Consider the following 23,593-nt stretch of genomic DNA (forward strand, 5'->3'; position numbering starts at 1 on the left):
CTGTTTCAGTTAAGAAAATATAAGTAAATTACATTATGCTGATTATAATTAAAGATAAAATATTTAATCATTTGGAAACTGAAAGTTAAAACTTTGAGGTAGGAGATCTGGGGAAAATAAGTTTTAAATGCAGGGCTTTGTTGCTAATTCTTAGATGGTGTAAGTGGTGATGATAACGCTGCAGTAAATATAAAGCTGTCTGATTGATCTAAATTCAGCATATTTAAAAATAATAATGTGGCTTTCTCTCAGTTTCTGTTTTCAGCAAAGTTGTTCTTCGGGTATGCTCTTACAACATCATAATGATAAAACAAATCATCATGCACACGATTAAGTCGTAGTTTATCATAAGTTGTGTGAATGACATAAATAACATCAAACTGAACTTAGGATAATAGCCAGTGCACAAGAATCCTTTGGCTTTTAAACATAAGCTGAAGATTATTCCAAAAATAAATTTACAACAAGTAGATAGAATTTAGGAGATTAAATGCAAATAAGGATTTTATGTTTGCTGGCTCTAATATTGCTGTTTTGGCAGTTGGTTCAGCATTGTTAAGAGTTAGTGGGAGATGTCCTAATGTTAGGTGTAGCTTCATTGTTTTTTCTGACATGACAGTTTCCATTAGTTGTGAATTTCTCCACAAGCATCATCATAAGCAACGTAGTTTTGACATTTGGTAATTTGAAACAAATGTATCTACAACAAAAGAGAGAGTTGAGCTTCAGAATTGGTGATCCACTCATAATATACATGGTTTTATAACCACGTGATCTTAACTAAGCTAAAATGACTGCTTAAATTGAACTGGGTGCAACTCGTTATATGGTTCATGCGGACATTTGGGCAGATTTTCTCTTCCCGTGGTATAAATGTTGAGACTCAGTTGGCTCACCTTGCTACAGTTTCATAGCTGCTCAATTGGGTTGAGGTGGATCATCTTTCCCCATCACTCCCACTTCCCAAGTCTGCTAGCCAACCACTGAGGCACCACTGGTCAATGTGGTCACCTTTTGGGACTGCAGCAATCCTGAAGTCTTCCAGAATCCTGGAGACTTTATGCAACCTTGGAGAGAGACATGTGTGTCTGGCCAAAGTAAGAACGTTAATGAGTGTGTAGCGAACCCTGAGCATGGGGTGGAAGCAGAAAAATAGAAATGAAGGATGAGAAAATCTTGTGGTGACTTTCAGTGGACATGGGAACCCCCTAAAGGTGACCATCCCCCAATTAATTGCCCACTTAATCATCTACGTTAACCAGCAGACTCCTAATAGGACTCCTAATTCCCTAAATCAGGTCGTCAGGCATCACAAGGCCAACGGCATGACTGCGAATTATATACTCTTCCCTCTGCACCTGGAAACCTAAGCCCAGAAAGGGCCATAAAATCCAGCCTCGTAAATGTACAGTAAACTCATGACATCATTTTTTTTTCACTGAGCTACTGAATTTGCTTCTTTATTTACCAATTGCTATTGAAATCTGCATCTAATCACCTGCATTTTATTGAAGTGCATGCTTTAAGTTACACGTCATAATGCTGCTTGTTGATATTAGTCATGTGCATCACTGTCTGTATTAGAATTTCATGTGACATTTGAAATATAAAATCTTTATCGTTAAAGCATTTCTCACTGCCTTTTCTTTCTGTAGCCACTCTGCCTCCATCTTCTTTTTCACCACCTGATTCAGCTAGTGAGTATTCTTGCATGCAGCACTTTGTTTTCCCAAGTATTGATATTTGCCCCTCAGTAGCTGCTAACAGCTGTGTGTCCAATTGCAAGTTTATCCAAAACCTGCTAAAGGTTCGGTTTAAATCTGCAAATATCAATCATCCTAATAACTACTTTATGGTTGAGAAAGTGATTTGTTTTTATATAGTGAGTGCTAAGAGGTTTTAAATTTGATGGCATGAATTTGATACTTCAGTAATGAAATTTTGCCTCTTTAAGCCTTTAGTTTCGTCTAGAAGACTAATCCTGAGAAATTCCCAAGAGCTTAATTTAGTTTCGGTTGGCTGTACTGCTAATGAAGAGGGTGTTTAATATGCACACACTGCTTTACTTTATAGTCAGCTATTTCCATTGCTATTTCTCATTTAGGTACGTGTAATTTATTAACTGGCATATCTTAAGTGAATTGCAAATTATACAGGATATTATTTCATTTGAGAATAGTTTAATACCTTAGGGTGTTCTCCTTTTGGACAATTCTGTTCAGCTTGATTTGTGTTGCCATAGAGACCAGTTCTTTCTTATTCCTTCCAGAAAAAGATAACATCAATTAGCATTCACCTACTTGTTGCTGTGGGATAGTTGCCCAGTTCTAGTGAAATATTAGTTTGGCGCATGTCAACATGCAGTGATAATGAGTGTGTACATGCAAATTCAGGACAATTTAGGCATCAGTTTATCTTGCAAGAGAACTATTTTGAGCACCAAAATGGCAAAAGCTTCATTTAAAACAAAGATTATTCTGATTTGATTGAAGCTGAATGTTTACAGGCATTTCCCAATCAAATCATTTTTATTTAAAGATTCCCAATTACTCCCAGTTTCTGTTGATGAGGAAAAGTGCAATTTTTGAGTAAGATCCTAAGGAAAATGACAGCCTGATTTTGTATGTTTTCCTGGTGTCTTTGATTTACTTTTCAAAATTATGAATTTCTTCAGGAGCCAAGGACATTAACAGATAATGTTGTTAGTTCCTTAATTGTCAAGTTCTTTGCTTTAATCTTTCCTATTAAGGGTCTTGGAGCTACTAGCTTTTCTAAAAAAAAAGATAAACAGCTTTTATCATTTAATAGATGGGGAAATAAAATGTTTTCAGAACCAGAGGAGTGTTGCTTGTTTTAACATCAGCTTTACCTAACCTCTGCTGCACTGGTTTCAAATGTATGGATATCTAATATAAATCATATGTTTTCTCACTATTACAATTTGAACATAAATAATTTCAGATCAACCTCCCAGCTACTAGATGTATTTCCTACAGGAGACATAGGTTTCAGAGCTTCCAGAGCAAATGATAACAAGCATGAGCAATGTTCTGTAGCCCTGCCTTGACCAAGACAGACAGTTATACAATCTATACTCACAATAATCTGTGTACGGGATATAGTGTTGACTGACTTTGGTATCGTCATTCATCTGTGTGGAAGTTATTGCAAAATCTGACATGCAAATTGCATCTTTATGCTCATAATTATGTCCCGTTATAGATAAAAGAATTCTTGTACATGTCTCTGTGCAATCATCTCGCGATTCAATTTGTAATCTAATTTTACTTCTGGAGAAGACAACTATAATTCTTTTGGAATGAAGTACTAACACAAGATTCCTAGTATTCTACAGCAATATACATTCTGTGGTGATCTGATTTTATATTGGTTTGTAATTTGTGGCGAGTATTAAACACTTGGATATCTGATACTAGCCTGAATCAGAAGCATTCTATTGTGACTGAATCTGTCAAGGATCAGACATGGGTTAAAAGAGATTTTATTTTCATTTTGTGTGTTATTTGTGGAATATACTGACCAAGCAGATGCAATTATTGATGCAAAGGTAAAACAAATTCTCATTCTCAGAATTTGTGATTCTTGTTCAGGTGTATTTGAGACCACAAATAACTATTATTGTTATTGATCAATAACACTAAACATGTTAGTCATATGTTGGTGGATCATGCTATCAAAAAATATTTTAAACAGGAACTAAAAGACTTCTGTTGAAGGCAGGCGAATGGTGTGCTGCAATACTGTGTGGTTTAGCATGCTTTACCCGACCTTCTAAAATATCATGTATAAATTCTGGGATTCCAGTGAGAAATTAGATGAACAACAGCCCTCCTGCATTTGTGTCAGCAATGTTTGTAGATGTTGCTTCAGAGTTTTCTGTAATTGCTTTGTGACTTCAGTGCAGGTGGGTGAAACTTGAAATGAAATTGTCAGCTGGTAATCATATGAATAATTTGTATATTCTCAAACTTTGATTGTTGATATTGCTTCAATTGTACTGGTGGAAAGTAACTCGAGAGCTCGTTTAGAGTGCTTGTAAGTGCTGATTTTAAAACTGTAAAAAAATTGACTAATACTTAGTTTACCGTTGTTTGGATGTTTTCAGACAATTCAGAGAAATTGTAAGAGTGACCAAAGGTAGAGCAGCCTTTTGTCAGAATCCACGTGGAAACTGATCCTGTGCTTTTCAATGACGTTATAAAGAGGCATCATGTATGTGAGGCACAGATGCAGTCAACTACTGATCCTTGGAGAACTCTGGAGAATTAAGTCAGAACCGTGGGCGGCACGGTGGCACAGTGGTTAGCATTGCTGCCTCACAGCGCCTGAGGGTTCAATTCCCGACTCAGGCGACTGACTGTGTGGAGTTTGCATGTTCTCCCCGTGTCTGCGTGGGTTTCCTCCGGGTACTCCGGTTTCCTCCCACAGTCCAAAGATGTGCGGGTCAGGTGAATTGGCCATGCTAAATTGCCCGTAGTGTTAGGTAAGGGATAAATGTAAAGGTGTGGGTGGGTTGCGCTTCGGCGGGTCGGTGTGGACTTGTTGGGCCGAAGGGCCTGTTTCCACACTGTAAGTAATCTAATCTAATCTAATCTAAGTAAACATTAATGACAATTTGCTGGCTATGATTAGGTTGGTAAGGGTGGAACTAGATGAGAGTGGCTTCCCAGCTGGATAACACTAGAGAGGCAATGGAGGAAGATGATGTGATCAGTCTTTTCCAAGTGTGCAGACTGGTCAGTAAGGAAGCATAGTTCACTTTTGTCACAGTAACATCAATGTAACTTGTAACGTTGTCAGAACTGTTTTAGCAATATGACAACGGTGAAAATCTGACTGGAGGAATTCAGACGAGGAGTTTCAGGAAAATTGGACTCAAACTTCAGAGACTTCAGCGCATCCAGGAGCTTTGGAGAAGAAAGGGGGATTAGAGATTGGCCAACAGTTTGCAGAAGTGGCGATGTCAAGGAGTTGTTTCGAGGGGAAGGGTGGTAATGATTGAATTGAAGGAGCAAACATGTAGCATGGAGTGAGAGCATTCACAATGTCAGGTATTTCCAGGGATGGGGGGAATAGGAGTCGAGACAAATTCAAGTGGTCAGTAGTTCAGAACAAATGGGCTTGTTAGAAAAACAAGTAGAATTCAGAGATATTTCGAAAACAAGCAAAGTTGGATAGAAACTAGAAAAGGAGACAGATGAACGGTTTGGGTAGGGGACAGCATTAAAAGATATTCAAACAGGTTGTCTAAGGGAAGGGAGAGAAGTAAGCACTGATCAGAGTTTTGATCTTGGTGGAAATCCTTTGCATTTGTTGGTGGTACAGGTGGAGGCTGGAACAGATAGAGCTTGATGCTCTTTGAAAAGTAAGTGGTTTTTTTTGCTGATGAGAACTGGCTAACAATGCTTTACATCCGGCATGATTTGGTTATGAATGGCAGAATCAGTTGTCTGGTGCAACCTGTCTAATTCTATATCCATCGAGTTTATGGAAGCAGAGATAAGGGCAGTACCAATGAAGCAGTGTTAAATGTATATCAGTCTTAGCTGAGAGAATGCCTCAAATTTAACAAGACTGTCCCATCAAAGATTGATCATGGTTACTGTGTAAGTAGCAAAGTAATATAGGTTCCGAAAGTCACAATTAAGATCCATAATGTTGTGGTTGCTGATCTTCAAATAGAACATAATAGAATGTACTAGGAAGTCTTAGGTGTACTTTGATTATTAAAGCTCCATTACTCCTTATATTCTGCTCCTGATCAACAATTTTTGCTGATGCTGAATGTTTGACAGTGATTTAAGATGTAAGGAACTGCCTGTTTTGTAGTCCTGCTCTCCTGTGAATTGAACGAGTTATTGTTGGGCCACGGATACTTGTTGAATTGTACCCAAGGAGAAGTCTTATTCCCTGGAGGAGAGGAGAGAAACTTTGAGAAAAAAAAGCCTCTGTAGATTTTCTAATTGTGACAACAGAAATAGCAATAATTCATCACTTTCAGAAATCCTGTAGGAACTATTTTGGAGTAAAGAAACTACTTCTCTCTGTTAACTGAATTTCACAATCAAAAGAATAGGTCATCATTCTGTACGACTATTAAGGACTTATTTTACGTATTGACAGGAATCAACGTTGATACAGAAGATGAAATTAACTCCAGTCACAATTGAATGGAAAAACACAATTATATGATGCTTTGTTTTTATAAGGCATTTAAGGGAATTTATTTCATTGTAAACCATGACTCTATTTCACACCATGGTTATAATTTAATTCTTAATGTTACAAACATTAATCTGCATTATATTCCATTGCAGCACAATATTAATGTCATCTTTCCTTTTGTGAAGAAAATATTAATTCAACTTCTTTCATTTATTAACACTATTTCTATTTCAAAATAGATGTCAATGTAACTTTTATTCTGATCCAGCATTAATATCAAGAGAGAAGAATATCAATCCTACTTTATTTCAATGCAGCAATATGTGCTTGGATGTCGGTTGCTACAAATCACTAAAACAAAAATTTCAGAAATCATCGATCGATTGTTTAGGTTGTTAAAAACCTACGTTATGGAAAGCAACGCTGGAGTTAACACAATTTATTTTTGTCTTTCATCTTAGCTTGTCCACTCCAAATATATCTTCAATGATCATGCATAAAATTTAAGGCATTAATCCTTTATTCTCGCAATAGACCTCTGCAGGACATAGCTGCACGATTTGACAACCGTGGCCTTGTATCTGTGAACTGTTAACATGTTGTGTGCTTTGTAACAAATGATATTTGTAGATTAACAGATGTTCCAGACAACAGCAATACCAAAACTTTCATTGCAGTTTTATTTAAAACATTTTCACATCATCTCTCATTCATATCACAAAGCAGCTGAATTGTTGCCCTAGCATCCTGCTTTGTAAGGGAATGAAATTTATGCCTTAACACACACTTTCCATTTGTTGTTGCCCTGAATCAAATGGAAATTGCTGGTGCTGAAATGTATAAAATTCAGACATTGTTATGAGCTTTGTGGATGATGAAGTTCACAACATGTGATCTAAATCTATTTAGTGTTTGTGAAAAGAAGTGTTGCTGTTTCTAAACCTGCAGAGTTTCCTCTGAATTATGATTATGTGGAGAGAGCACAGGCAGGTCCTTCCTGGAAAAAAAACTGGTACTTTGTTTTGATCAGTTTTACTAAGGAGAATGATCAAGCTTTGCCTGATACAGTACTAATTGCATTTCTATAACAAAATGCTTTGCATTTTTAAAAATTGTTAACAACTAAACATTCTCATTTACAATTACAGCCAGAGGAAATACTGCTGATCTGTGTTGCTACCAGAGAGTTTGATTTAAATATCCCAGCGTCCCATTTGTATTTTAATGTTTTTTGGTTTGATTTTGGTTTATTCAGTCTGTAACTCAATTCCTGCCCATGTTTACATCAGCTTTAATTTTGTATTTTTCATGTGCTCTCCTCCACTTTCCTTTCAACCAATCATGTACGTGCGTATCATGTGACTTTGTCATGTGGCTTGCATGGTGCTGATGATGTCGTCCACGCTGGTGAACAGAAGGTAAAATCTTTGTTCTGATTGGTTGAATAAATTGAACACACTGAACACATTTCTTAAGGGTCCAATAGAGTTGAGCTTTTCAGAAGTTTCATAATTTCTTCATAAATGCATAATTATATAATTGAGCAAAATGTTGCAAAACTTATGTCTTTTTTTAAAGGTGGCAAGATATCCATCAAAATGATAGAGGGAGAAATAACAAAATAAATAATTGGACTATAAAACCAGCAAATCACTTTTAACCTTTAATGATATAATCAATTACTTTTATCTTGGTAAGAAATTAAACCATTTGTTTGTTTAGTCTGCCATCCAATTCAAAGTTTCTCTGTTAAAATGCCATGGACTAGTTTCCTTTTTCTGATCACACACTTCTGCCATACACAGATGTCCTTCAGTCACTCTGTCCAGTTGGATTGCCTCAAGGATTAATGTGCATTGTGACTGTGTCATTTTTTTTCATATTTGGTGCTGGTTTGGTTTAAAACAGACCTTTGCAGCTGATAGTCATTCAGTGACATAGTTGATATCCCAAGATTCCAAATTAAAGTAGTTAATTGCAGCAGAGGAAATCAACAAGGAAAGTTATTTAAAAACAAGGGGAAAAGAAGTTTTTAAATTGGTAAAATGTATTATGTTGGAGGTCAATAAGTAAAAACATAATGATTATAGATGGAAAGATCGTGGGGATAAATGAATGCAGACGGAGGTTGAATGAGGTGATGGACAAAATAGAGGAGGGCAAGGTTGAGCATTTGTTTCTATTTAAGGTTGTATTTTTGAGCTTCTGCCAAAAGCTTAGTGAATTTATCAGCACCCAAACCACACCTACTTACAGAGACTTGGGTTTGATCTATTCTCTGATGCCTTATCTCACTTTAGCCCTGATGACAAAGAAGTTTTTCATTTGCTCTCTTCCTGGAATAGTGAGAGGAAGCTTCAGTCACTATGTTGGAAGCACTTGAGTAAATATCAGATGAAGGTTGGGGTCAAAACGTATGATGCTGGAAAAGCACAGCCGGTCAGACAGCATCCGAGGCACAGCAGAGTCAACGTTTCAAGCATAAGCTCTTCATTGGGATTCCTGATGAAGAGTTTATGCTCAAAATGTCCACTCTCCTGCTTGTCGGATGCTGCCTGACCAGCTCTGCGTTTCCAGCACCACAATATTTGACTCTGATCTGCAGTCTTCATTTCTCCTAAATATCAAATGAGAACAGAATCTGCCTTCCCCAACCCTCTCAAATACTCAATCCACACAGTGCAAGGACTTTCAAGGCTGATAATTAACAAAACTGATTGATTTACCAGTTGGCAATTTAAGGGCTAATCAAATATAACTTTTTTTTTTGCCAGTTAGCCTTATTAAAATGAATCTCCCGTTCAACAGTTGAATTGTATTTGATGCATAAAAATTAACCAAACGTCATGTACAATAAAGCAGCCACTAATACATTATTGACTTTCTTGTATTAACTATACCTTGAAGTAGGTTTAAATATCTGGTGTCGTTTTTAAAGAATGCAACTTTCATAGTTTTCATTTTCTAAATTATTTTTTCATGCACTTATGCAGATTTCAGTATTAATAAATAGATTTTATAATTCCTGGTGTACAAAATTTTAAAAAGTTCCTAAAAATTACATGAAATTAAATACTAATAAACCTAAAATAATCTTAAGCAAACTTGTTTTTCAGGAGTACAAAAGTGAAGGTCATCACGATAGTTAAATTAACATAGACCTAAGTCATATTAAATTTAGTGATGTGATGTGCCTGCAAAATGGTGCTTAAAGTGCTGAAGATAAATCGCAGAAGTCATTGAGCATTTTGCCCATGTAATAGGGTTTAAAAATAAACAATAATAATAACATTGATCATAATGAGACCTCTGCCCTGCTGACTGTTTAGCGTTTTCACAAAAAAAAATCAACTTTGTTGTCATTCCAAGCAAACTGTTGATCTTGTTTGAATTTTCACAAAATGAAATAAAGCTGTGTACTGGTGCCAAGTATGTAGGTTGAAATGTGTCTAATACATTAATATTACTAACACTAACACCTGCCTTAAGCTGTACATATGATTTTTTTCTGCATTGCTTCCCTGCTAAAATTTTAAAAATGCTCATTCCAGTTGTTGCCTAGATATAATTTTTGCTCTGTAATTAATCTTGCTGGAAGATAGTACTGTTTTTTGTTTTTAAATCTGCTCTTTTGATTTTTAAGGGGAAGCATCTAGGCAGGTTAGAATACAGATCAAGACTAACACTTGTAACTCACAAGCATTGTTGCATGTCGCAAGTAGTTCTACTCCCCTCCTGAAGCCTATTGGGCGACATCCTGAAGGACAAAAAGAGGCTGAGAGTTGTATTCTTCCCCCACAATCCCCGTGCATGCCATTTGTGTAGCAGATGCAGGCTGATTTTGCCATGGATCTTTCACCTGCGTGTCTTTCACTTCTTCCTTTTACATTTGATCAATCATAACTGAATCGTATGCGCAACAAACAATGCACAACATTTTTTTTTCATCTAGGCATTTTCTTTGAATTTTTTAGTACCATTTACACTGTGTGTGTTGATTCTTGGCGGAATGGAAGGGATACAGCTGCTGGAAATCTGAAATAAAACAGAAAGTGCTGGAAATGTTCAGCAGATTTAGCAGAATCTACAGTGAAAGAACGAGAGCAGAGTTGATATTTTAGGTCTGTGATCTGTATGATGGGACAGCTTTTTGAGCCTTATAATAGGTGCCATGATGCTGTAATGCACTTCGATATCAAATTAAATGCTGGCACCTGAGAGAAATTCGATGTTTTCTTGGTAAAATATTCCAATACCATTCCACAGATCAATGAATTGTATTTACCCCAGTGCTGGAGCATGGGATTTGATAAAACTGCAGCATGCCAAGCCAAAATTATTTGCTGAAAATCTGCAAATTAAGCAAATAGTTATTGGTGAATATGAAAAGACACTTAGTGTAAATGGTACTGCCATATGCATGCTAACTGGGTCTTTTTCTTCATTTAGAGCCAGAAAATCACATAGTCATATAATCCTTGCCAATACGATGTCCGGAATATTGTTGCATGACCGAGCATGGTTTGTGTTGGTGCTTCTTTCTTCTTTAACTTCTTTATTTTGCCCAGAGAAAGGAGTAACCTACACTTAGTGATTGGATTGTGTACCATTTGGAGTCAGCCTTCAAAAGGAGCAACTGTTTTTCTGTTTCTTCCTTTGGAATGTCACTAACCTGTTAAGTTACAGCATAACTCTGTTTATTTGAATCGTAAAACTATTGTTTGATACGTTAACCAATATCTATTCATAGCTTAAAACGAATATGTTCATGAAAGTATAATATTTTATAAGCATGATTACCCCAATAGTCTAACTCGAGGCAGGCACTAACAACAAAGTGAACTCAAAGTGGTGACTCTTATACTGGAGACTCAGTGAAGACATAACATTTTATCATCATTTCTTTATTGAGTGCACTCTTACATGATCAAATTTATTGTTGTGTTCTGTGTCTTCTCTATGTAATGCAATCTGCAAGTAACATTTATTAAAATCAGTGTTTGTGTAGATAGCATTTATCTAATATTAGACTGATGAGCAGTGAATAAAACCATGACTCGCGTACAGAAAGTAAACCTAATTGTCAATTAATGTTCCAGCATTTGAATGGAATCCATATCATCCTTCCCACCTTTAGCAATCCCTTCTACTGAATTATATATTCTCCCTTCCCTTCATGTTTTACCATTGCCTGCTATGCCTCTGGTAATCAAAGCCTTCTGAACCTCTCAAGCTTCCATCCTTCTTTAAAGTCTCTCCTTCACTCATCCCCATTCCCTCCACACACCCTTTATGATATTCCCTCCTTTGGCTCAGTGTCATTTATGTTCTTGTGCCTCTGTCAAGAGCTATGAGATTGTTATCTACAGATAGTTCAGTTGTTGAATCCATTTTTGGCTTTCTTGCCTTATCAATCGCTCTTATGTCTATATCACAGCTGCTCAAGCATGATGCGATAGAAACATAATAAAAGAGCTTTGGCTTGAGTAGAACGAAGAGGAGGGTAATTTGTTGGCCACTACCAAACCACCCTGTCTCCCATTCTCAGGGTTCTTGGCAAGCAGGATGCAAAAGGCACCAAAAGAGGGAGCACTTGATTTATGTTCCAATTGGCCATGGAACTTTAACTTAATTCCATTTCTCACATGAAACTTTGAAGTAATCACTTAAAATATTTATTTTAATTTATATTATAAACATATAAAATAATGACTGGTCTCCTTACAAGAGCCACCACTCCACATAACTGATCTGGTTGAGCAGAACTGCATTATTGTTTTAATTATTTAATGTAATATTATTTTGATATATCCTGCATTAAAGGGTACTTTATGAATAAAAAAAATAATTTTCAGTTTCCTCTGACCTTTGCCAGTAGTGTTTGATCATTTATTGGTGTTCCATTGTCCTTTTGGGTTTCCAAGATACTGGAGAATAGATGCTCCTTTTGATTAAATGTGTTGTAATTATATTTGATGCAAAACTTGAGAAAGAAAAAATAAAATAAAAGTCAAGTTTTCTTTCTCTCATTTCCATTCAATCTGCAGTCAAGTAGAAAGATTGTATTCTCTTTATTTGGGTTTCAATCTGATTTCTTGCATTTGGGGGATAACAATTTTGAAGATTTGTTTCCCCCTTTAAAATATAAAACTTAAAATCAATTTTACTCCAAGACATCAAATTTTACATTTCTCACGAGATCATATGAAAAGTTATGTCTGTTGTCCGTTTATGTCTGCCTTTGTTTTATTCTGAAGCCCTGAATGATGCATCTGACAGCTGCAGAATGTAATAAAACTAAAGTATAATCATTACTTTCCTCACTTTAATTAAAAAATAATGGCAAAAATATTTAGTGGCCAACAGTCAGAGAAATCCTGCAGATGGTCTAGCAGTCCAAGGATGTTGAAGTAAGATGTTCTAACATTACCTAATGACTGGACTTCTTTGAATTTACATGTACCAAGTAAATCCAGAGTATGACCTTTTCAAAAAGCAAATTAGCTGTCACTTTGAACAGTTCATTTTGGATCCATTTACATACAGCCCCAAAACAGACATATGTTAGTGTCATTGGCAGCAAGTCAATTCCATGTCACAGTCTCCTCAAATATTACATTACCAACTGAGAACTGCAGAATTCAGTGTCAAGTACTTTTCAAATTCAAAAAGTAGAAACTCGAAAACTTAAACTTAATTTGGTAATTTTGACTACTTTATATTAAACAAAACCTCAGCGCAAGGCATTGTTTGAAGCACTTTTTTTCATTTTACATAAATGACCAAATAAAATAATTACTCCAATGTAGCAAACACTATCATTACAAATCACTTCAATGCAGTTCTGTTCTCAGTGGGTTATTTGAATCCAAAATATTTTGATTTTGCAAGAAACATGAAATGTTTTTAAAAAATGAATGAACATAAAGCTAATGATGTCTTTTGAGTAAATGTAGTGAAGTTATTACATGACAGTTTTTGGACCATTGGATAAAAATTGTGGTGTTACCAACATTAACTTGTAGGAGAACCAAGTCCACCAAAACTTGAAGGAAAAGTGCTCGGAAGTGGAAATGTCTTCAAAGTAAATTGGATCAAGCAGGATGATGGTGGTTCCCCTATCCAACATTATTTGGTCAGATACAAAGCTGTAAGTACAGAGACATACATATATGTGTATACAGTTGCCCCAAATATAATAGCAGAATATCTACCTATCATGTTTTTTATTGACAGTGGTAATTTCTTACTTAAATCTTACTTAAACCTTAAATATCTGGAATTAAGAGTCTAATGATGGCCACAAATCCATTGTTGATTGTTGAAAAAAAACCCATCTGGTTCACTAATGTCCTTTTATGGGTGGCACGGTGGCACAGTGGTTAGCACTGCTGCTTCACATGCCAGAGACCCGGGTTCAATTCCTGCCTCAGGCGACTGGCTGTGTGGAGTTTGCATATTCTCCCCATGTCTGCGTGGGTTTCCTCCGGTGCTCCAGTTTACTCCCACAATCCAAAAATGTGCAGGTTATGTGAATTGGCCATTCTAAATTGCCTGTAGTGTTAGGTGAAGGGGTAAATGCAGGGGAATGGGTCTAGGTGGGTTGTGCTTCGGTGGGTCGACGTGGAATTGTTGGGCAGAAGGGCCTGTTTCCACATTCTAAGTAATCTAATCTAAAAAAAATGTATTGGATTTGTAAAATAACTGGAAGTCAAAGAAAACATGTTGAGAGAGAACACTACCACAACTGGATGTATAAGGGTGCTATAAGAATTCTTTGCTTTGTCAGGGAACTTTGGATTGGGTTAAATGTTAATTTAATTCATAATTTTAAAAACATTTTTTTCATTCTACATGTACAATTACAACCATGTAACAGACAAGAAAAGTTATTGCAGGATATTGGGATAAACTTTCAAGTTGCTACCTGATGCCAGTAATTGAGCCAACCATGCACATTCTATGAGAATCATAGAAGCTGTCCAATTTTCACTTCTAAAGAAATCCGGGGTATTATATAGCATATTACCACCAAAATTAGCTATTCCACAAAGCCACTTTACTCACTGTTCCATTGAACTTAGTAATTTCCAGTTAGATTTGCACAAGTTCTGTGAAGGTTATGTGCTCAAGTTTGTGCATGAGCATGCCTGCATAACCACATGGCTTCGCACAGTTATTTTTTTGTTTATTCACTTGCAGCATATGGGTGTTACTGGAGGGGCATTTGTTGCCAATTTCAAGATGCCCTGAGAAGGTGGTGATGAACAACTGTCTCGAGTCACTGCCGCATCTGTTGTTGGTACACCCACAGCACGTTTAGGGCATTCAATAATTTGATCCAGTTGCAGTGAACCAGTATAATTTAAAGCCAGGATGACAGTTTGGAGGTGTTTCCATGTGTCTCTGCTGTGCTTGTTTTTTGTTTGAGGTGATAGGGGTTGTTAATTTGGACTGTACTGTCGGAATATCCTTGGGGAGATACTGCAATGTGTCATGTAGGTGATAACCAGTCTGTCTCCTTGGGGAGATACTGCGATGTGTCATGTAGGTGGTACCCAGTCTGTCTCCTTGGGGAGATACTGTGATGTGTCATGTAGATGATAACCAGTCTGTCTCCTTGGGGAGATACTGTGATGTGTCATGTAGGTGGTACCCAGTCTATCTCCTTGGGGAGATACTGTGATGTGTCATGTAGATGATAACCAGTCTGTCTCCTTGGGGAGATACTGTGATGTGTCATGTAGGTGGTACCCAGTCTGTCAGTGAGTCAGCAGAGAAGGGAGTCAGTGTTGAAGATGGTAGATGGGGTGCCAATCAAACTGGACGCTTTGTCCTGGATGGTGTCAGGCTTCGCACTTGTTGTTGGAGCTACAATCATCTTGGCATGTGGAAATATTTCCGTCACACTCCTGACTTGTGTCATGTAGATCGAGAATTTGGGGAAACAAAAGGTGAGTTACTCTCCACAGAATTCCTCACCTCTGACCTGCTCTTGTCACCACAGTATTTACGTGGCTATCCCAGTTCATTTTTTGTTCAATGGTAACCCCCAGCATTTGGATGTGGGGGATTCAGTGTTGGTAATGAACATCAAGGGATTATGATAGTCTTGTTGAAGATGGTCATAGCCTGGCACTTGTGTGGTCCAAATATCACTTTTCGTTTATCAACCCAAGCCTGAATATTGTCCAGGTCTTGCTGCATATGCACATTCATTTGTTTTTGGTATGCAAGGAGTTGAGAATAGCATTGAGCATTGTGCAGTCTTTAGTGAACCTTCTACTCTGATCATTTGATAGAAGGAAAGTCATTAATGAAGCCAGTGGTGCTTGGGCTTGGTATACTGCACTGAGGAACCCCTGTGATAGTGTCCCAGAGCTGAATGAGTGATCTCCAACAACCACAACAATCTTTCTTTGTGCTGGGTATAACCCCACCCTGAATTTTCACCCCAATTCCCTTTGAATGCTTTTATATTAAGAGTAGTCTCACTCCTTTGGAGTTTAGCTCTCTTTTTGTAAGCTTTTGAGTTCATAACTTCACTTTTAAAATCCAAGACAATTATAGACAGAACTGAAAGAGTCAATCAAGGCCCATTCTCGGCACAACTATTTTTTTTCAAACATTCTGTAGAATTTATTGTTAATCAGAACAAGTATAGAAGAGATTATGTTCACTAACAGTAATGTTTTCAGTACATCTACTCCATAATGCCAGTTCGCAACATTTGATGACTGGACACAGGTCATTTGGTCTGTTCTGTTGACTGAAATTCTTCCATCTTCGATATTCCTCCTTGTTCATCAAACCATTAAACCCAGGTCCTGTTAATCCTTCATAGCCACTACTTCCTGTGCATAATCAGGAGCATCCTAATCTCTAATTGGCTTATTAGTGCATGAACAGGTCATGAGCAGTTTGGGACAGGCTGATCTAAATGTGCCCAATTTCTCATTGGCTTCTTTTAAAAGTAATGGTTATCTTCATGTTATTTCCCGCTGTTTACTGATTAGTTCATTGATATCTCAGTGTAACGTTGTGTCCCTCTTATTTTTACCGACTCCATAGATCTTTGCGAAGATGAAGCAGTACAAATGAGACCATTTGTGTAAGCTCTCAGTGTATAATGTCACCCCCTAATGATTTACGTCATTCCCAGATGTTCCAATTGATACATCTCAAAGGATCAAATCAAGCACAATTCTTCAAACCTCACTGTAGTAGTAAATTCTAATGTAAATATATGTCCATGTATAAAAGCCTGTACCTCAAACCATTTTCACATGCAATAGCCTAAGTTTACATTAGTTTGAGCCATAAAACAGCAATAAAAGCATAAACTAACAACTTTAGTTTTGAACTGAACCATATGGATTTCCTCCTAGTTCAAAAAAAAAGTTTTCCAATGAATTGTAATGAAACCAATTTAACTTAATTCCTCACATGCTTGATCAAGTTAAAACATCTGAATGTAAATATGTTTCAAAATATGTATGCAGATACAAAAGACAAAAATAACAAATGAAGTTGCATTTTATATGCTGGGACATTAAATACAAAAACTGTGAGTTGATGAATCTTCGCAATATTAACATCAATTCCTCATACATCGTGCAATTTGAAACATGCCATTGTAGAAATGATTTTGAAGAAAAGGAGAAGGAGAAATGCAGATTCATTAAATTAATACCAAGGAGAAGAGGCTACAGTTATGTTGACATATGTAGGAAATCAAGGGTTATATAGGTTAAGTAGATCAAACAGTTAAAAGTCAATTCTTGTAGTCAGAATTGATAATAAGGGTTACACCCAAAATGTTGACTCCTCCACCTCCTGATGCTGCTTGGCTTGCTGTGTTCTTCCAGCCTCCCAATTGTCTACCAATTGATAATAAAAGGTTAATTTTTATGACTAATAGCAGAAGCACAAATTGGTGGGCCAGAATTCTTTTTCATGCACATATTTCCTAAAACATGGAGTAGATTTCCATAACCATTAAAGAGGAAATTAGATGAAATCCTCCATTAACGAAAACTGGAATCAGAGTGGATGTCTTTGATGATATGTGCAAAGTGGAAATAGGTTCCCCTCTTTGTAAACCACTTCTCAGTCAGTAACCATGATCTTTTTTTCTCTTTTGGCACACACTTATCACACACAAATTAGAATGTAGTTTACCAAAATGAAGAAGCCATTCCAAGCTTTTCTTAAGTGAAAGAGAGAAGAATTATGCTACTTTTATTTTCTTGGTTAAAATGTAATGCCAAAGATGCACTCAAACTCAGGTAATAAGTTGAAAAATTGGGGGGGAGGGGGGAATGTTGTCTATTACAAACAGGGAAGCAGAAGCAGATACAGTTTAAACTTAGATGCCTTAAGTTGTGGGAGTAAAACCTGACTATGGCTATTTTATTTCCTCCACAGTAATGAATTTTTTTAGAATCCTAGAGTTCACTGTGAACAGTTGCTTCACCAAGTTGCTTTGTTGCCACACACTAGATTCAATGATTTTCTTTGGAGAGTGGGTGGGTCCACTGAATGGGCCAGCATTTAGTCCCCATTCCCCTAGCTGCTCTTGAAGTTAGTGGTGAGCTACCATCCTGAGTTGGTGTGGCTAATTTGATGTAGGTACAGGCATTATGTTGCTGGTGGGAGGTGTGGGGGGTGGGGGGAGGAGGTCCCGTCATTTCGAAGCAGTCACAGTGAAGGAACAGTGGAGTATGTTTCTAATTTAGGATGATGAGGTTGCCTCCACTTCCCTCCCAGATCCCCCTTCCTGCTGCACCTGGCCCAAACCCATGCCTCCAAACCCAACATCCCCCAGATGTGACCCTCACCCTCCCAATCTCCCATTGGACCTGACTTGTCTCACACACCCTGACATACTCTAAGCACTGCACTACTTAGCTGATGTCTTGCCACATTGCATCCTGAAACCCTATCTATCTGGCAACCTATCCCCTACTCACGTGATAACCTATTTACCTAGTGCCCTACCTCGCACACATTCTGACACTTTACCTTCCCAGCAGCTTTAAATGAGCGAATACAGTAGCTGACTGCTGTGAAAAGGGGCCTGGTTTGCCTTCTGAAAGTTCTGCACGACAGAAGCCCTGTCAGGATGGAAGTACAGCCCTGCGTTTCTGAAGGAGCCCTGATCAGAGTTTCCTCTCAGAAGTGCGGAGTGGCAATCTCCTCAGAAAATCTAGCTCATGATTCCATTGTACTGTATTCTCCAAGTTTAAGTCCATTATTTTTCCAAACTAAATAGTTTCCGGGCAACCTTTCATCTCCCAATATGTGAATTTATCACACAATTAAACTGGAAATGTGAATTTCTTAATGCTGATTTGGTTTTCAGGTTTTGTTTTGATTTCTTTGATGAAATGGTAATTGCAGTGTGATTTTGTTGTGTACTCCATATGAACTGCCCTCAGTCTATGATCAGGAGATCAAAGCAGCTATTTTAGGTCAGCATTTGCTCTCGATCACTATGGTCCATGAAGCTCTGGAGCATTGCATTAGATGATGGAAGTTCATTGTCAATATTCTGTGTTTTTCATTCCTAATAAACTCCCCACCATGGAGAACAAATATAAACATTATTTTTCCCTTCTGTTTATTGTGAGTGTCCCATTGTCAGGTCAATGTAAGAGAAGAATACAGAATTTGGGATGATAATACACACATTATGCAATCATTCTGTCCTATCTTTGTGGGCGGCACGGTTAGCACTGCTGCCGCACAGCGCCTGAGACCCGGGTTCAATTCCCGCCTCAGGCGACTGACTGTGTGGAGTTTGCACATTCTCGCCGTGTCTGCGTGGGTTTCCTCCGGGTGCTCCAGTTTCCTCCCACAGTCCAAAAATGTGCAGGTCAGGTGAATTGGCTTTAGGTAAGGGGTAAAGGGTAGTTTTAGGTAAGGGGTATGGGTGGGTTGCAGGTCGGTGTGGACTTGTTGTGCCGAAGGACCTGTTTCCACACTGTAATGTAATCTAAATCTAATATAATCTTGAGGCCAAAACATGCTTTGGGTCTTGCAGTCACTTGTTTGATGGACTGTGGATGATGCAAGGCTTAGCCCATCTTTAGTCCATATACAGGGGAACCTCGATTATCCGAACGAGATGGGCGGGCACTATTTTGTTCGGATAATCGATTATTCAGTTAATTGATTAAATGCCTTTCCTCTGGTGCTCAGAGCTTTTAAAGTCTGCTTCCGTTCAGGAGACTGCAGCAGCACACAGTGCATGAGCCCCTCCCCCCAACACCACCTCCCGCCCCCCCCAACCCCATCCAACACCATCCCCACCGCCAAATCCTATTCACTCCCGCCCCCTCTCCAGGATAGCCGGACTGTACACCAACAAGACTGTGTGGTAAATCTCCAAGTAACACGCACACACACATACAAACAACTTCTTACTGTAACTTTGCCCTGTACAGGACAATGTTGGAGAGATTATCTGGGGAAGGGGTGTTTAGGGTGTACCCCTCTGTGGAACACCAGGCAAAGTGTGGGGAGAGAGAGAGAGAGATGGCGGGCAGTCAGTCATTTGGAGACGGTGCCTGTTTAATCCCTGTAAACACATTCACTGTGGGAGACATCTCTTTTTGATGTAAGTTTCTATCAGGACCTCGAGACCTCCTTCGGATAATCCGATTTTCAGATAATCGGTATTCGGATAATCGAGGTTCCTCTATACTGCCTTAAGGAACTTTTAAAAACTTGATTTGTAGAATGTTGATAGATGGTCATCTAAAGTTTGTTTCCTGCATAGATTGTATCCTGCACTTAGCTCTCATTTAACTTTATATCCACCCAATCTGACTGGTTAAGGCTGGAAACATGGTGTAGTTCCTTTGAAATTCTCCGCCCCCCCACCATCTAAAACTTCTCTTTAACTCCACCGTTCACTTTGTTGGCCAGTGATATATACTGTGGACTGTGCTTCCTTCTCTTTACCATTTATTATGGGAATACATTGTCCCCTAATCTATTTCACTTCCCTTATAACACGATTGCCATCAGGCGGTGGTTCAGCTTTTGCTGTTCTCTCTGGCATTTCTTCCATTAACTGAGGCTTCACTCTCATATCTGCCCTGTCTGAAAACTCCATGAGGCCCTGTTTTAATTTTACCGTGAAGGTGTCTATTAATCATACCTCTGACTCTATTCTGAGATCTTTTGTCACCTTGCATGGCTCCTTCTAGTCTTTTACAGCTGTTGGCTTTTTTTAACAGCTTCATATTCTCTCCTGATCCTATTGAAACTTCAGTCCTGTCTTCAGCCCTGCTTAATTCAAATGACTCTTCCTGAGCAAGCCTAGACCTTATGAGATTCATTGCAAAGAGGTTTTGAACTTCATTCAGTGTCCAGCGTCTTTTCCATTTCCTGCTCATTTAATTTCACGTGACCTTTTGAGCCACTCCAACTCTCGTGATTCTGCAGCCCCCTGTAAGACTAGTGATCTTCCTCCATCGTTGGCCTGTCCACTACTTTCAATTGGTATTCGTCAGCCTTTTCAGCTCTCTTTTACCTTGTCTTTTTCTGTTTGAGGAATATATTTTGCTTCCAAATCATTCCCCAATAAAATAGCTCTTGCTGACATTGTTAGCTTAGATCTACCCCACCATTACCAGAGGTAGCCAGCTCACTCTCTCAATGAACTTTAACTAGTGGTCCCTCTGTACAGTTCCCCATGAGCCCTTTTTATCAGCACATTGTGACTTATTTTGCTTTCAAGTTGGAAATCCTTTTCCCCATTGACAATGTCTATGAGAACCATTGCAGTGGACAATGCTCACTGGCTATTTAAAACAGTCATGTTCATCATTGCACTCCTGACAACCCACCTAGCTAACTGTCATGCCTGAGCAGGCACTGACCATCCTTAATGCTACTGTCACTGGCCTTGTAGCTTGGATTTGTTTGGGATCTCAGTAACCAACCGTGTTCCTTTGCATGACCTGGTTTGCCACAATGGAACCATTTGAGGCAGTTTTCCACCTGTCCCCCATCCCTTTCAATGATTGTGGATGGTTCTGTTTCCTCTGCCTGGCTTCGCTTTTTTCACCAGCTTGACTCAGTGGGTTTTATCTTGCCTTTACCCCTCTCTGGGTTAGTGACAGCTTCCAGATCCCAGCTTTCCTGCATTGTGAGTTTTGTGTTAACTCTCAATCCTCAGCCAGAATTGCTGTCTGCCTGTATCCTGCTACACTCTTCTATACAAGTCTGAAATTAAGAGTATAAACTTCTGGAGCATTACCTCAATGTTTTTCGAAGGTGACCTTGATATTAAATGCTTATACCCATTGTAACAAGTGAACTCCTGAGCCATTCACATTCTAAATCTGGTTATATTGTTTCTCAAGGGTCTGACATTTTTCTCCTAAAAACCTTTTTTTTAAAAGATTAGATTACTTACAGTGTGGAAACAGGCCCTTTAGCCCAACAAGTCCACACTGGCCCATTCCCCTAACACTACAGGCAATTTAGCATAGCCAATTCACCTAAGCTGCCCATGTTTGGACTGTGGGAGGAAACCCACACAGACACAGGGAGAATGTGTAAACTGCACACAGACAGTCACCTGAGGCAGGAATTGAACCCAGCTCTCCGGCACTATGAGACAGCAGTGCTAACTGCTGTGCTACTGTGCTGTAGCTCTTGGAGATTGAAAATAGACCCTTTCACTGTTTTGTAGGTAGTGGCATTCTCTGCAGGAAAAGAAAGTAAACTTTGTGAACCTTCCGAAGAAGCCTGCTCTAATGTAGCACTCGTACTGCTATGCCAATTATTCAAAAGAGATAATGATATCATCTGCATCTTCCTCATCGAAATCGGGTTTTAAATTGTCAAATCTTAATATTTCAACTGTTACTTCTGAGTTTAGTGTGGTTTCCTCATCAGAGCTGCCTTCAGTTTCCTTTCTTAGCTCAAGTTCCTTCCTTTTTTATAATTGTCTTCTTTTCCTTCCGGATTCTCTATCTGTCCATTTCCCTGCCTTCCCCTCTCACTTTCTCCCCCATCATATCTCTCTTCTGTTTTCCTGGAATTCTTAGCAATGCAACCGTGCAACATGAGATGTACATTTCTTGGCTCTGACTTACTTGTCTAGTTTCTCTGTCTTTGTCTTTGAATGAAATGATCATTTCAGTGCAGCCAGTTCATGTGCTTGCTTTTTGTGTTTCACCTGCTTTATTCTGTGTTGGGTTCTTTGGATCTAGCTCAGTCTGTGGCCAGATGATCACAGCAGCCATATTAGGTTAGTATTTATCCACTTTAAAAATCATTTCATCTCATGGAGGTCTGGTAATAAAAGCAGATAATGGAAGTTGAGTACCTTTGGATCAAGTTTAGGATTATTGTCACCATAGAACTATAATACATCGGCCATTCAGCCCATTGTGGAGAAAGTGAGGTCTGCAGATGCTGGAGATCAGAGCTGAAAATGTGTTGCTGGAAAAGCGCAGCAGGTCAGGCAGCATCCAAGGAACAGGAAATTCGACGTTTCGGGCATAAGCCCTTCTTCAGGAATGCTTTGCCATTCAATGAGACTGTAGTTGATCGGATAACCCTCATTTCCATGTTTCTGCTTTATCTCAATAACCCTTGATTCCCTCTCTTGTTAGAAATTTGTTTATCTCGGCCTGGAGTATATTTAACAACCCTGCCTCAACTGCCCTTTGCAGTAAAGAATTCTACAGATTCGCCATCCTCTCTCTATCTGACATGGGCAACTCCTTACTCTGAGATTCTGCTCCTAGCTCCAGGCTCTGCCACAACCTTTACACTGTCAAGCCCTCAAAGAATCTTATGTTTCAATAAGGCCTCCTCTCACCCTCCTAAGTAGGCCCAATCTACTTGATGTCTCATAAGAAAATCACTCCATAGTCAGCATCAACCAAGTGTACCTTCTCTGGACTGCCTCCAATGCAAATATATATCTGCCCTTGGGTAAGGGACTGAACTGTACATGGTATTCCAGCTGTAGCCTGACCAGTGCCTTGATAGTTTTAGCAAGACCTCCCAATTTTTATACTCCATTCCTTTTGAAATGAAGCCCAATATTGCATTTGCCTTCTCTATTATCTGGTGAACGTGGATGTTAACTTTTTGTGTACTAGCAACCCCCAGACTACTGTGCTTCAGCATTTTTAGTGTTTCCCAATTTAAATAATGACAAACTCTCTATTCTTCCAGTGAAAATTATAAACTCATATTCTATTCCATCTGCCAAGTTTTTGCCCACTCGTACCTTGTCTGTATCCCCCTGTAGATTGCTGGCGACATCCTCACCAATCCCCACCTATTTCTGTCATCCACAGATATGGCGATAGTACATTCATTTCCTACTCTCAAGTGATTAATTTATGTTTAAATAACTGGTTGCACCACTGTT

The 23,593-nt window shown here is 38.5% G+C and overlaps 1 protein-coding gene across 9 annotated transcripts in view; it reads left to right on the forward strand.

Annotated features, from left to right (window-relative positions):
• LOC132829640 (neural cell adhesion molecule 1-like) overlaps nucleotides 1–23,593 on the forward strand; it is a 509,764-nt gene that overhangs the window by 435,048 nt on the left and 51,123 nt on the right. For 6 of the 9 annotated variants that reach the window (XM_060846966.1, XM_060846974.1, XM_060846967.1 and 3 more), the window contains 2 exons: nucleotides 1,656–1,697; nucleotides 13,212–13,336. In XM_060846966.1, coding sequence (XP_060702949.1) covers nucleotides 1,656–1,697; nucleotides 13,212–13,336 — 167 coding nt within the window. The remainder of the gene's footprint in view (nucleotides 1–1,655; nucleotides 1,698–13,211; nucleotides 13,337–23,593) is intronic. The other 3 variants (XM_060846969.1, XM_060846970.1, XM_060846973.1) reach the window with 1 other exon arrangement.

The sequence above is a fragment of the Hemiscyllium ocellatum genome, chromosome 29 (assembly GCF_020745735.1).
Source record: "Hemiscyllium ocellatum isolate sHemOce1 chromosome 29, sHemOce1.pat.X.cur, whole genome shotgun sequence".
In the NCBI taxonomy this organism is placed as follows: Eukaryota; Metazoa; Chordata; class Chondrichthyes; order Orectolobiformes; family Hemiscylliidae; genus Hemiscyllium; species Hemiscyllium ocellatum.